General features: G+C 36.7%; 1 protein-coding gene across 1 annotated transcript in view; it reads left to right on the top strand.

Annotated features, from left to right (window-relative positions):
* The first annotated feature begins 835 nt into the window (after positions 1-835).
* The window catches only part of LOC132154253 (metal-response element-binding transcription factor 2-like), a 35202-nt gene continuing 22173 nt past the window's right edge, over positions 836-13864 (top strand). Inside the window, exons 1-5 of the mRNA XM_059562823.1 lie at positions 836-1205; positions 5621-5712; positions 7082-7167; positions 7264-7364; positions 11407-11555. Of these exons, the coding sequence (XP_059418806.1) occupies positions 957-1205; positions 5621-5712; positions 7082-7167; positions 7264-7364; positions 11407-11555 (677 nt within the window). The 5' untranslated portion in view covers positions 836-956. The remainder of the gene's footprint in view (positions 1206-5620; positions 5713-7081; positions 7168-7263; positions 7365-11406; positions 11556-13864) is intronic.

The following is a 13864-nucleotide window of genomic DNA, read 5'->3' as shown; positions in this document are numbered from 1 at the left end:
AAAGAACTCCCCGATCAAGCTCGCCGTCTCTGCAAGATTAACGATGGCAGTTTGCGCGCACATCTACTAGAATATTTACATCTGTCAGGCAGGTTCCTGACGTCATCAATCTTAGTTTGAGTCTGAGCGTCAGAAACGGAAGTGCTAAAAATCGCTAAAAATGGCCTTCACTTGTCTCAATTGAGTTCCAATGGGGTTGCTGTTTCCATTTCTTTTACTGTCTATGGATACATACTCCCACTAACCCTTTTTTTCAAATTTGAATTTGTGAGGGAAAGTGAGTCCGTGCGGAGCGCGAGCGCGTCCCACAATGCACTCGCCGCTCAGCGGGGAAACCAAAATGGCGAGATGGAGTGAGCCAAACCAAGTGTTTACCACAGTGTAAAACACTTAATACATTAGATTCATCTCGCACAAACAGCACTACCTCGATTTACAGCGGAGCTCTTGTTGACCGTTTATGGTGTAGTTCTTTTTGTTTGTGAGGCATTGTAACCTGGGAACGTGGCCGAATGAGGTAAGACAGATCCAGACAGGATTCAGTCTGTTACAATAAAACAAGGGGGTGTGCGGGGGCTTTCATCTCTCACTTACCAGCAGGTAAAAATTACTGGGTTCAAACATACTTTTTTTGATTCCAATGAAACAAGTTCTTTAGGCTTTTGAACGGGATGCTTTTATTTGAAGTTACATTGTTTTGAATGAGAAAACTGTTAGCTCTTTCCAGCTATTCTGCTAACAAAAGAGGCTTTTTTGTATTCTCTGTTATTCTATTTTGGCGCTTTACTTAACAGGCAATACAAAGTGCACTCAATCCTAAAAAAAGACCCTACACCGTTTTAACGTGAAACACCTCTAAAGACCTGCACTAGGGAGGTTTGATACTACATTTTCAGCCTTTTTTGTTTATTTGAGCATGTGCCATTGACATTTTGTGTGTGGGTGTGTAAGCAAAAATGTGGTTGAATCATGTTTTTCATGAGGTGTCTTGTTCATTTGACAGAGACTCAGCGAGTGCAGATAAACTGGCCGCCCATCAAAAGTCAACACCAAATTGCCAACACAAGTCTTCAGTGCCCTTGTCACAATTTCCCCTGAAAGATGGGCTGACTGACACGGCCGGACTCGCCAGCAAGTTTGAAGAAGGGCAGGACATCCTGGCCCGATGGTCAGATGGCCTCTTTTACCTGGGAACTATCTCCAAGGTGTGTAAGAGATAATGTACAATCAGATGATAATTATATCAAAATATAAAACACAGATGTGTTGTTTTGAGTGTTAATATCAAAAGAAATGGACAGTATACTTTAAAAGGATCACAGCTATGTTGTAAATCAGCTTCCTGGTAGAACAGTCATTCATACAGTTTAGTGGCCGTTATACAAAAATGTATGACCTATCACAACCCTCTATGCACACCTTGGCAATATAATCGCCAGTGGCTAGTAAAATTTAATAAAGTTTACTCGCCAGACTGATATACTTTTTTACACACACACACACACACACACACACACACGCACACACAAACATACACACATATATGATTCCAATCAGCTTATCTTTGTAAAATGACACTGCTTCTTAAATCTTAGCTTCTTAATCAATCAGTCAAGCATTATATTATGGTATTATAAGCACTATTTAATGATAGAACTTTAGTGATTAGAACTAAAACTTGATAACCATGTATGAATGCATATTTGTCATTTTGGGTTTCTGTAAAAAAAAAAAAGTAATAGATCATATTAATTATTATTAAAAGATAATACTACCTTAATACTACCTTTTCCTTAATGCATAACTTAAATGCCACAGGTATATTCTCCATCTGTAAATGTTGAAAAAAACAACAATGGAATTATTTCCATTTTGGTGTCATAAGTGCATGAGTTTCTGCTTTAGCGATTCTCCACTAATCTCCAGAGACTTTATTTAGAATGAGCGCCTTGTGCGCATGCACGCCAAACATACAGACCTCAATGAAATAGGAGCGCAATAGCTTTGACTAAAGTATACATTTTGCTGAAATATTTGTAGTTGTAGAATTTTAAACCAAGTAAGTTTATTTGTATGATAGCACTAACTGTAAAATGTAATGGGTTAATTAAAATAGCCTTTATAATCAATTGGTCTGTGATTTTTATTATTTTCATTTTTGGTTTAGTAACTTTAACTAATGCTTTAAAAATATATTTTAAAAAAATGTTTTCTTTTTAGATTGCAATATTACAATGTAATGTGTTTTTAACCCTTTTTTGCACATAATATATGCCTAAATGCTTACATTCACTTTATTTCTTACTTTCGTGGTGGTGTTGGCGCAGTGGATAAGACACATGCCTTTGATGTGAGAGACCCGGGTTCGTATCCACTGTGAGACACCAATGTGTCCCTGAGCAAGACTTAACCACTAGTTGCTCCAGAGGCGTGCAACCTCTGACAGACATAGCAACTGTAAGTCACTTTGGATAAAGTGTCAGCTAAATGAATAAATGTAAATCTCTTTAATCAAAATACAAAACACCAAGATGCTACTGTATACCGCAAATCAGCCAAAAAATACAGAGACATGAATTTTTGCTCATATTGCCCAGCCCTATACAGAAGTGTACTAGAGTTTTTTTTTTTTTTTTTTAAATAGTATAAAAAAAAATTATAATTAGCAAAAATTAACTAAACCGTTATGGTTAACAGTAAAAAACTGTAAACCGTTTAGCCCCACACCCCCCGCTGATGGTACTCAATCAAAAAAAAAAAATTCCAAGGTTGGCAGGTCTGCATAGTTTATGGTTTCGTTTGGCATACTAGTTTAAGCGGCTTGGCCCATCATATGCTCTGACAGAAAGGCTGCGTGTGCCACTGACAGAGACACTAGGCTACTAGTGCTGTTTAATGTGTTTGAGATGTGCTGTATTCCTGAATGCATAAATTAAATTTCACAGGTATATATTACATCTGTAAATGTTAGAAAGCTTTGGAAAATGTCAATTTTTATAAACGGGAGAAAAATTTTCAAAAAATTGACACAAGACAGTAATGCTGACTAAAATATACATTTCGCTGAAATATTTGTAGTTGGATAATAAATGTGATATATAGAATTTAAACCTGCAAGTTAGTCTATTGTTATGATGGCACTGGCTGTAATCAAAATACCCTAACACAACTCTGTGCTTTTGTTCTCATTTATTTTCATTTTTAGTTTAGTGAATTTAACTTCCACTTTAAAAGCTTTATTTTTGTTTTTAGATTATTATTATTTTTTTACATTCTTAGAATATGCGATTTAAACCCTTTTTTGCACATAATAAAAAGGAAAGCATAGTTACATTCACTTTATTTGTTTTCATAGCCTTTAATATGTTTTGTTTTGTTGGACAACATATATTAGTGCTTCCCACAGGTTTGAAATATATTTGCCGAGGTATCCGGGTAGAAAATCCTCTTAATACCCACAGCACAAAAATGGTCTACTTACTACATGTGACAAATAACTAATAATGTGTGATTTAGAACAATATTTTCATTTATTGAAATTCATTTCAATTACATAGGCTACTATTAAACTTAATTACATACTAATAGTATGCATTATTCTATGCATTGTAAATTATGCAAAATTACAACTTTTAAATAGAAGAGTTCACCTTCCTTTGTCATACATTGTCTCTCTCAGTGAATGGAATGCAGATTTTACTGATAGCTTACTAGTAAAGTCTATATATTGAATAATGTGTGTCAAATAATGTTCTTAGTCTTTTCTTCCTGTGGGGAAGCATCCCAGCCAGAATGCTGCGTGTTTCTTTGTGAAATTGAAATATAACACTATAATAATATGCTAATATAGCACTTGCATATTATTGCTCTTTTGTTAGTTTTGATTGCTTCTATTTTCCTTATTTGTAAGACGCTTTGGATAAAACCCAATTTTTGGGGGGGTAGGTTGGTTAGTGCATGATGATTGAAATAGCGCAATTGGACTTAAGCTATTACCTAAATAAAATGCGAAAAGAAACATCATGGACGGAATGGTCCTTATAGCACTACACGAGCTTGCGCCACCACCTGCAGGACAGTTCAAATGATTCAAAGAGCCAAACGTGAGCAGAATTAAAGCTTAAGTGTTACTCGACCCAGTGACTTTTTATGAATGGCGGTGAGAATTTGAGATTGCCAGTACTGTTTTTGGTTTCGATTCACTGTTAGTGCTGCGCTTGGTTTTAGCTGCTTTAATTAGCATAAGAGATTCACTAAACATTAAATCACACCAAAAGATCTCTGTAGCACCCACCCACTCCCATGAAGCACTCTGAATGGTGCTGTAGTCATTTTCCCTGCCCTTTTAAATTATATATTTGTTTACTAGGGGTGTGAACCTGCACTCGTCTCACTGTTCGGTTTGATTATGATTGTCATGTCATTGATTCAGTTTAATTCGATATCATGATGCATTTACGATGCACTGTTTACCAGGGGTGTGTTTCTTATAGAATGACGTCACTCACTACTTAACTACTTCATTAACTAACTACCCAGTCAAGACTGTTTCCCGAACACAGTTGCATCTCCATTGTTTGAACCACATTGGTTCAACAATTTAGGGCCATTGTTAATGACATCACACGCATGTGGTGGAGTAATAACTTCTGCTAATTAATTGATTCGAGATCTCTGAGATGCTGCTATATTTAACATGGCACCTGATGACTTTTTTACTGTGTTTTGTGTCCCTTGCATTTTGCTTTGTCATGTTTGATTCATTGCAGGTTTCCTCTTACGTCATACTCCAGGGTTTCCTTAGGCTTTTATGCACATGTATAAAATTCTATTAAAAATGGAGCTTATTTAGGACTCGCTAAAATTTGATTAAAATGTGAATATATGATTAAATCAAATTTAAGATATAGATTGAACTGCTTGTTACCTTGCTTACTGTCCCCAAAAGCCCAGTTAAGTCCATATGTCTTACTAACAAGAAACCATGCTTCTAACCACAGGTTGAGAGCTGTAGTTCCTACCACCCAAGTTTGCGACGCTGTTTGCAAATGCTCGTTTGAACTATGGTTTCAGGAAACACTAAATTGTTGAATACTTTGGTAACAACGGAATTTTCGCCAATAGTTGGCTAATGATCCTTTTGGGAAACACACCCCAAGTTGTTCATAAAAGCTGATTTGCCCAGATTACGCTTTTAAAGTAGTTGTAGCATATTTAATTACTCGTGTCTCGCCTCCCTCTGCCATTGTATGCTATCGCGACAAAGCACATACATGACAAATGATGTCAGAAAAGCCTCAGTACGTTATAATTGGTTTGGTCTGTTACTGAACTGATACCAAATCATCCTCATCTGCATCGCGATGGATCGTAGAAACGATTAATTTCGACACCCCTTTTTTTGGATTGTAGTTCTTTTCCTCATTAAATCCATTAAGAACACAGTCTTGTACCTCTGTCTTTTTGTCTAATATTCAAATACTTTTTTGCCTCAAATCAAGGTTTCTAAATGTTGTGATTTGCCTTGTAGTGGGTGGTCATTAATACACCCTTTAATTGTACTATAAGGTTGTCTATCTAGAGAGTACTCAGAACTTTTCCTAATTTATGCTTTCCACAGATAGATAAACATAAGCATCGCTGCTTTGTGATTTTTGAAGATCAATCTAAGTCCTGGGTTCTGTGGAAGGACATTCAGACAGGTAAATGCAAACTTTTTTATATTTTTTCTGATGATTAAAAAAAAAAAAAAAAAACTAATTCCCTGTTACCAGTCTATTGTGTTTTGATGGCATCTCTGAGGTGGGTTTGATAATGAGATCTTGAACATCCTGAATTAACTTTATGCACAAAATCCGCTGACTGATTCTAATACTGGTTCTTTTTTGCTATCAAATATTTCTACTTTCCTTCTGATAATTTCAATAGAAGATTGGTCAGTTCTTCTATTATGCTGCTGCTTTCTCTTAATTAAGTTATCTCTTAATTTGTCCCATGACCTCAGAGTCTCCGGTCTTACACAAACCGCAAGTCCCACATCGACCCAGGAGAAAAGAATAGGGAAGGTACCTATGGCATCTGTCAGTGTATTTCTTGGTAAAATTGCAACAAAGGCGTTAATGCATATGCATAAAAGAAATGTCATAATTTTGTCTTTAGTTGTTTCAAGTGGTAGTTGCAGTTAAGTATTTCAGAGGGTGTTCACCATCAGTGACGGCTGGCAAATACTATTCCTCCTTTTTTTGAATTTTAAGTGGTTTGAACAATGTCCATTAGAAGTTCAAAATATTCTGTAACAACAACCCCCTTTAGTCACTTTTACACCCAGTAAAAGCAGTCACTGGGTCTCATTCACTAAGAATGTATGCGCATAAGTTTGCATAAAAAAATTTTCACAAACAAATAATGATTTACCTAAAACTTTTGTATTAAACTTATAAAATAATTTAGACAAATATACAAATGTATAAAAAAATATATGTATTTGTCTTAAATATTTATTATATAAAATGAAAGAATAAGAAAAGCTGTGTAATAGCTTGAGCTTCAAAGTTTCTCTAAATAACAAAGCAGAAATATGTGTATATACAGCTGACTAATGAGAGGTCTGTAATCGGAGTATGTATAAAAGGTGTTTATTGTGTTTGAACTTGCTTTTTAGGAAGGCACACTTGCCATTGCTCAAGGATCTTGCTTCTTTAGAGGGTTTCATCTTTGCTAGAGTGACTAAAGGCTGTAAAAGAAAGGTTTTTCGTAAAGCCCTTATATGGAGATGGTTAGAGCACATTTTATTTTAATGGCCAACCCTCTGGCACTCGTATTAACCTGTCGCTTATTTAGAATGCTCCAAATTTCCAAAACATTAGAATGAGGTTATGAACAAATTCATTTGCATATACACGTCTTGTAAATTAGGTGGAATTTTTTTCTCTCCTGTGCATAAGAATATTAATTCTATTATGCGATTATTTCAATTATGAAAGAATCGCAATTATTAGGGAATTAGACCCACTGTTCCCAGCTGTAATGGATAACACAATCGCGTACATCTGCACACTTGTTAATTGTCTTTGTTCCTTCTTTCAGGGGAAATGCTCTGCTCTATATGCCAGAATCAAATCTCCGAGCCCCCCAATGAAATAGTTATCTGTGACAAACGTGGACAAGGTAGACTTCCACTGTCCTACTAAATCTGAGTCACTTCGCTCAGTGATATTAGGGATTGAGTTCCCTATTTCACAGCAGACAATATCTCTTCCACAGGATACCATCAGCTATGCCACGCTCCCATAATCGACCCCAGTGTCATTGACTCTGATGACAAATGGCTGTGCAGACAGTGCGTGTTTGCTACAACAACAAAGGTTTGTTGATGACACATTCACTCTCACTGTCCAAAGTGCATAAAAGCCAGAGGTGTCTTTTTTCATCATGTGAAGAGTTTTTAGTATGTAGACCAGAAGCTGCATATTTAACCATGCCAAAAACTTCTCCAGACTCAGTGTTTTCATAAATTATTTGATCTGTAGGAGGCCACCAAGCCGCACATCTTTTTAAGATTATTCCAAATATTGGGTGCTTCTCGAACCAAAGGCTGCATCCTAACGAGGCCGCATGGTGATGATACACGGTGCAACTTTTTAAGCAATGTTGCCGGGCAGTGTCGAAGAGCAATGTTGCTTTAGATAGAAATTTGTGGCCCATTTTCAATGGAAAAAGTCCTCAAGCAACATTGCTTGGTGACATTGCCCGGCAACATTGCTCAAAAAGTTTTCCAGTGTATGGTCATCTTTACATTATTGACAGTTTATTGTTAAGAGTAATTTACACCAAAACAAAATATAATACCTTTCATGTCGAAAAACATTATTACATTTCATAATAAATTCAGACAAGCTCATTACTGACTTGTTTTTTTTTTCTTTCAGTTTATTTTCATGAATTTGAAAGTGTACCAAGGATTGTGGGTGATTTGAAGGTTGTGAGGGATAGATCCCATGCATCCTTCAAATTCAGCTGAGTGAAGTACACAAAAAGGCTGCCCTCCTAGGATCCTTCCAATTGAGATGGCCTTCATCAACTTTTTTCAAAAGGGTCTGGCTGCAGACTTGCACTTGCACTCTGACATGCATTCTCAGACTAGCACTCTCAGACACTTGCACTTCCACTAGTGACATAACTTGCAGTCTTTATTTTTTATTTAGTTTTGAATTTTTTTTTTATTACTTTTTGTTTGAATTTCCCAACATTTTATAACAGTAGCCAGGTGGCGAAGACAAGAAAAAATAAATTAAATTACAATGTCTCTTACAATTACTACTTGCACTCTCTGCTACCTGTGACGTCACTTGCAATCAACACAAGTCGTGCGTGTTGCCAATGGAGACAAGACGCTGTGGTGGTGATTAAACCTAATTTAGTACTATAACATACAGGTCCTGCAAGAACAAGACAAGACTGGCAAATCCGTGGCCAGAATATGAACGCTTGTGCAAAGTCTCTCGCTAAGCGTTTTCCTCCCATAGAAAAACATAAACCCTTAACATGGCTTAATGTATTAAGATGCTATTAAAATATCAAATTAAATATACTGTTCATTATTTTAATGAATATGTATATAGTATTTTCATCACATACCACAAAATGTGGCATAATGAACTAAGATGATAAAGGCCAAACTCAATATGCTTCTCTACATTATTAAAATACATTACTAATATGTACAGGCAAGCAGATGAGCCCAAAATAAACGCAACATGCAAAGTTTTCCATATAGAATAAACTGTCTACAACTTGTTTATTTCACTGTCTTTGTCCATTAAGATACATTATGTGTTTTATTTCTATAGGAGGAAAACGTTTAATGTACAATTTATTGCAGTGGGTTCTGTACTCGTCTGCTTGCCTTTACTGAGTTGATCCTTTTAAAATCACTTAATGCATTTCATAATGCACGTTCATATTTGCTGGTCTGTGTATACGTCGAGTCAACAACAAGACATATAGGCTAGGCCTACTGAATTGTCTTTATCATCTTAGTCTGTTATTAGGCCGCATTAAGCGTTTTGCTGTATGGGAGGACAAAGTTTGCGCATTGTGTTCATAGCCATCTGCTTGCCTTGTAGTACATTAAATAAAAACTATATATCGCATTTGGTCTTTTAATTGAAATTAATGTATCTTAATACATTATGCCATAATAAGTGTTTGTTTTTTCTACAGGAGGAAAACGCTTAACGAAAGACTGTGCATTGCGTTCATATTCTGCTGTTCTGTGGCCACGGATTTGCCGGACTTGTCTTTTTCTTGCAGGACCCTGTACGTTATAGTAGTAGGCCTATTAATTTAGTTGTAATCGTTTAATCACCACCACAGTGTCTCGTGTCCATTGGCAACATGCACGATTTGTGTTGATTGCATGTGACGTCACAGGTAGCGGAGAGTGCAAGTGATTATTGCAAGTGACATTGTAATTTAGTTTCTTTTTTCTTGTCTTCACCACCTGACTACTGTTGTAAATGTTGAACGATTCAAACAAAAAGTTATCAATATAACAAAATAAAAAAATAAAGACTGCAAGTGACATTGCTAGCGGAAGCACAAGTGTCTGAGAGTGCACGTCTGAGAGTGCAAGTGCAAGTCTGCAGCCAGACCTTTCTCACTTTTTTATGATATGGCAGCCGAGATATGCAGCCTTCTGTTTGAGAAGCACCCATAGTTGCAACTCATGTTGACCAAAACATTCATTCTTGCATAAGGGTTGTGGATGTGGGATTAGCTATATACCGTAATTCCTCAAATAAAAGCCGGGGCCTTTATTTACCTGAACTACAGAAGGTAACAGGCTTCTATTTGAAGCAGGCTTTTATTAGAGGCAGGCCTTTATTTCTAATTCCATCTGTTTAATAAGTAATTGTTTTAAATAACCCGTTTTAAATTAAAAGCGATAGCGTTCCAGTGGACAGAGATCATAACATTAGCACAGAATCAGTTCAGAATCAATCACCAAAAAAATCAGTCCGGTTCAGACTCGCTGTGAGTCAGTCTGCTTCATGTTGAATCACACATGCAGAGTATCATCAGCTCCTCGGTTCTCGAATCAGACGCGTCCGACAGAAACGGTTCTCGGTTATGTGTACTGGTGATCCGAAAACCAATGCAATGGTTTCTTGACTCGAGATCGAGAAACGCTCAGGCAGTGGGCGTGTACATTCGTTATCTGGCTCTGCTGCACAAATTTTCCCCCAGCCTTTATTAAAGACCGGCCTTTATTTGTCCATGTTGACCACGCCCCCAGCCACTATAAGAGGCCCGGCGTTTATTTGACTATTGGTTTTTATTTGAGGAATTACGGTAATATGAATAAAAAAACACTGTGTAGTCTTCTGTATAAGGTACAAGGTTAACTTTTTGCTGCAACTGCTGGGTGAATTAAAAGAAAAAAAATCACGTTTTGAAAGACATCTCCAGCGCTCACAAAGACAAATCATTTTTTAAATGATTAGAATATAGGAAAAATTTTAAAAATGTTGAAATATTACAATTTAAAATAACCATTTTCTATTTAAATATATTTTAATTTATTCCTGGAAAAGCTACATTTTTTGCAAGCATTAGTACTTCGTGTCACATGACTTTTCAGAAGTTTTGGTGTTTAAGAAACATTATTATTATTATCAATGTTGAAAACAGTTGCACTGCATAATGTTTTAGTGGAAACCATGATACTTTTTTCAGATTCTTTGCTGAATAGAAAGATTAGAAAAGAACGTCATTTAATTTCAGAATTTGTTTTGTAACTATCTAAAAGTATTACTGTGTCTTTTAATCGGTTCAATGCATTCTTGCTTAAAAAAATCATCCTGATTTCAAACTTTTGAACAGTAGTGTATATTCATGATTATGTGATGTTTGATTCATTGCGGGTTTCCTCTTACGTCATACTCTAAATATTTGTTATTATAGTCTAATATAATTTTATATCTCTAAAAATTAACAAATTCTATCCAAAACAAGAGGGAGTGATAAAGTAGCCAACCAAAGATTTTTGTAGGATGTTGAGCTGTAGAGTAGAATCTTGTTATGGGGGTCCAAATTGAACTTTTTTGCCACACCCACCAATTTTAATTTACAATAAATATAACCTTTTTATGCATCCTAGCTGAATAAAAGTATTGAATATAACTGATCCCAAACTTTTGAACAGTAATGTAAAATACAGGCAACACCATTAGAATCCTGGGACACTGAATTCTACACTTTGCTGGAATGACTAGAAGGGATAGGCAAACCCTGTTATTTTTATAAATATCAAGAGTTCTGTCTCCACCTTAGAATTGAGTTACAGGCATAGTGGAGGCATGTTATCTGTCATAAATCATTGTGGTTGTATCTATGAAATCGTAGAGAAGCGGTGCACTGAAGAAAGGGCCAAATGCCAAAGCCCTACAGGAAATGAAGCAGTCTCTGCCTTATGCCCTTGAAGATTTACTGTGGGACCAGGGCCACAAGACCAACATCCAGCAATGTTACTGCTACTGTGGAGGGCCTGGCGAGTAAGTGCCACACATAGACACATCGTTGCTGAAAACAATGTTGCTTGATGTAGTATTTCTTAGGATAAACCCTTCTAAGAACATATCATGCATTGAATTAGGGCTGGACGATTATGGTCTAAAGTCAAAACCTCGATTAAATTGAACACTTTACCCTGATTATGATTAATGAACGATTATTTTGTTTCTGTTTTGTTTTTTTTGCCCTCATAGTTCACTTACAAAGTGTGTACTGTAAACAGGGCCATAGTTGGGGTTTGCGGGGGCCCGGTTCAGGTTGTACCTGTGGACCCTGTTTGAAAGTGTTTAATTTGTATGTTCGTTCTGTTTATTTGTTCATCAACATGCCCAAGCCCTAATAGGCACGGTCACTTTAAGAGACAATGAATGCATCCAATATAATACACATACAATTTTTTTCTCAACTGTTTACTTTAACTTGAGACATAACTCACAGTTTTTTCGAACATACTATCCAAGACGGGTATTTTCACATATTTTTTTATCATGTATTTGTCGGTACAAGAGCAAAAACAGACAAATTCGGTGTTCAAGTGTTTTGAGACGCCTCTCTCTGCGTGAGCCCTGAACACCACGGTGCTGAAGTGGGCTCTTACACATCCTTTTCTGTTTGTTTAAACTGCGATTTGTTTTTGTTCGTTGAGGTGCAGGAGGAACTTAAAGGAGAACTTTGCAAACGATAGGTCGGTTCAGTATTGCTGTCTGTCAGACGCGGCTCTCTCTTCACGTGCGCACCGAGCACAGCGCGCGAGTAACCAGCTACTCAGTTCAGCTTTTCCGCGTCTTGTGTTTGAATGCTTTAAAGTCTTTTGAATGGTTACATTTGCAAGTGGCAAGGCTTAATTACACGTGACAATGATACGCTTTCGTCTCGACACACAGCAGCGTTCGGTCAACTGTCCTGAGCGTCTTTTTAGACTAGCCTCAGCCATACGGTTGAGATCGACTATTAAAGGTGGGATATTTTTTCCTATTGAAAGAACGATCATAGCTCACTATCAGCAGTTATTTTATCTAGGTTCGTAACATTTCTTACATATTATTGCTCGGTGTAAGAGAAATAAAGACTAAAGGTAAACAGTACCAGTACGAGTGATTGCGTGTGTGAATTAGTCATACCGTCTCTATATTATTGTGAAGCTGGGTGTTGTAAATAGCCTAGTTCCTTCAAAAGTAGAAAAATATGCTATAATAAGTTTTGAGATTCTAAGATACTTTAGTGATAAATCACAGGACAGAGCTGACAATGAGTATATGAGTTTTCGTGCCACAATGCAGCTGCGCGAACATGGTAGCTCGATATAATAATACACATCCGATCATCTAATCGCTTGAACGTCCAAACCATAAAACAAATACAACTGACAAAGTTTAGTGAAGACTCAAGGCTCACCGCTCGCGCCATCACTATGTGTTGAACCCAGGGGCGCAGATGGGATTTTTAACTGGGGGGGGACCAAGCTGTCCAGCAGTTAATTTTTTTCAGTACAGAAAAATCACCAGCTCAGTCATAGATGACAGTACAATTGCATCTCAAAAAATTTGAATATCATAGAAAAGGTCTTTATTTTTTGTAACTTAATTAAAAAAAGCTAACTTTCTTATATTCTAGATTCATTGCACACAAACTTAAATATTTCAATATTTTTTTTGTTTTAATTCTGATGGTTACGAAAATAAAAAAATCAGTATCCCAAAAATTTGAATATTCTATTTTGAGCTTGAATAGTTTGATTAATTTTGAGTATAAATACAGGGTACCTCCTGGGCTAGTTTAGAACATGCAACCACAATTTTGGGAAAGACTGACTTCACAGTTGTCCAGAAGACGATTATCAACACCCTCCACAAGGAGGTTAAGCCACAGAAGGTCATTGCTGAAAGGGCTGGCTGTTCACAGAGTGCTGTATCAAAATATATTCATAGACCGTTTACTAAAAGGAAAAGGTGTGGTAGGAAAAGGTACACAAGCAACCATCAAGAGCAACCACACTCAAACGTCTTCAGGAAAAGGGCAACAGCCTTCACATTTCTAGAACCAAGCCACACCTGAACCAGAAAAAACAACAGAAGCATTTCACCTGGGGTAAGGAGAAAAAGAACTAGACTGTTCCTCAGTGGACCACAGTCCTCTTTCCAGATTAAAGTAAATTTAGCATTTCATTTGGAAATCAATGTCTGGAGTCTGGAGGAAGACTGGAGAGGCACAGAATGAAAAGTCCAGTGTGAAGTTTCTGAAGTCAGAGGTGATTTGGGGAGCTGTGATGTCTGCTGGTGTTGCTCCATTG

The sequence above is a fragment of the Carassius carassius genome, chromosome 12, assembly GCF_963082965.1.
Source record: "Carassius carassius chromosome 12, fCarCar2.1, whole genome shotgun sequence".
In the NCBI taxonomy this organism is placed as follows: Eukaryota; Metazoa; Chordata; class Actinopteri; order Cypriniformes; family Cyprinidae; genus Carassius; species Carassius carassius.
The sequence above is the reverse complement of the archived record's forward strand: the minus strand, read 5'-3'. Positions and strand labels throughout refer to the sequence as shown.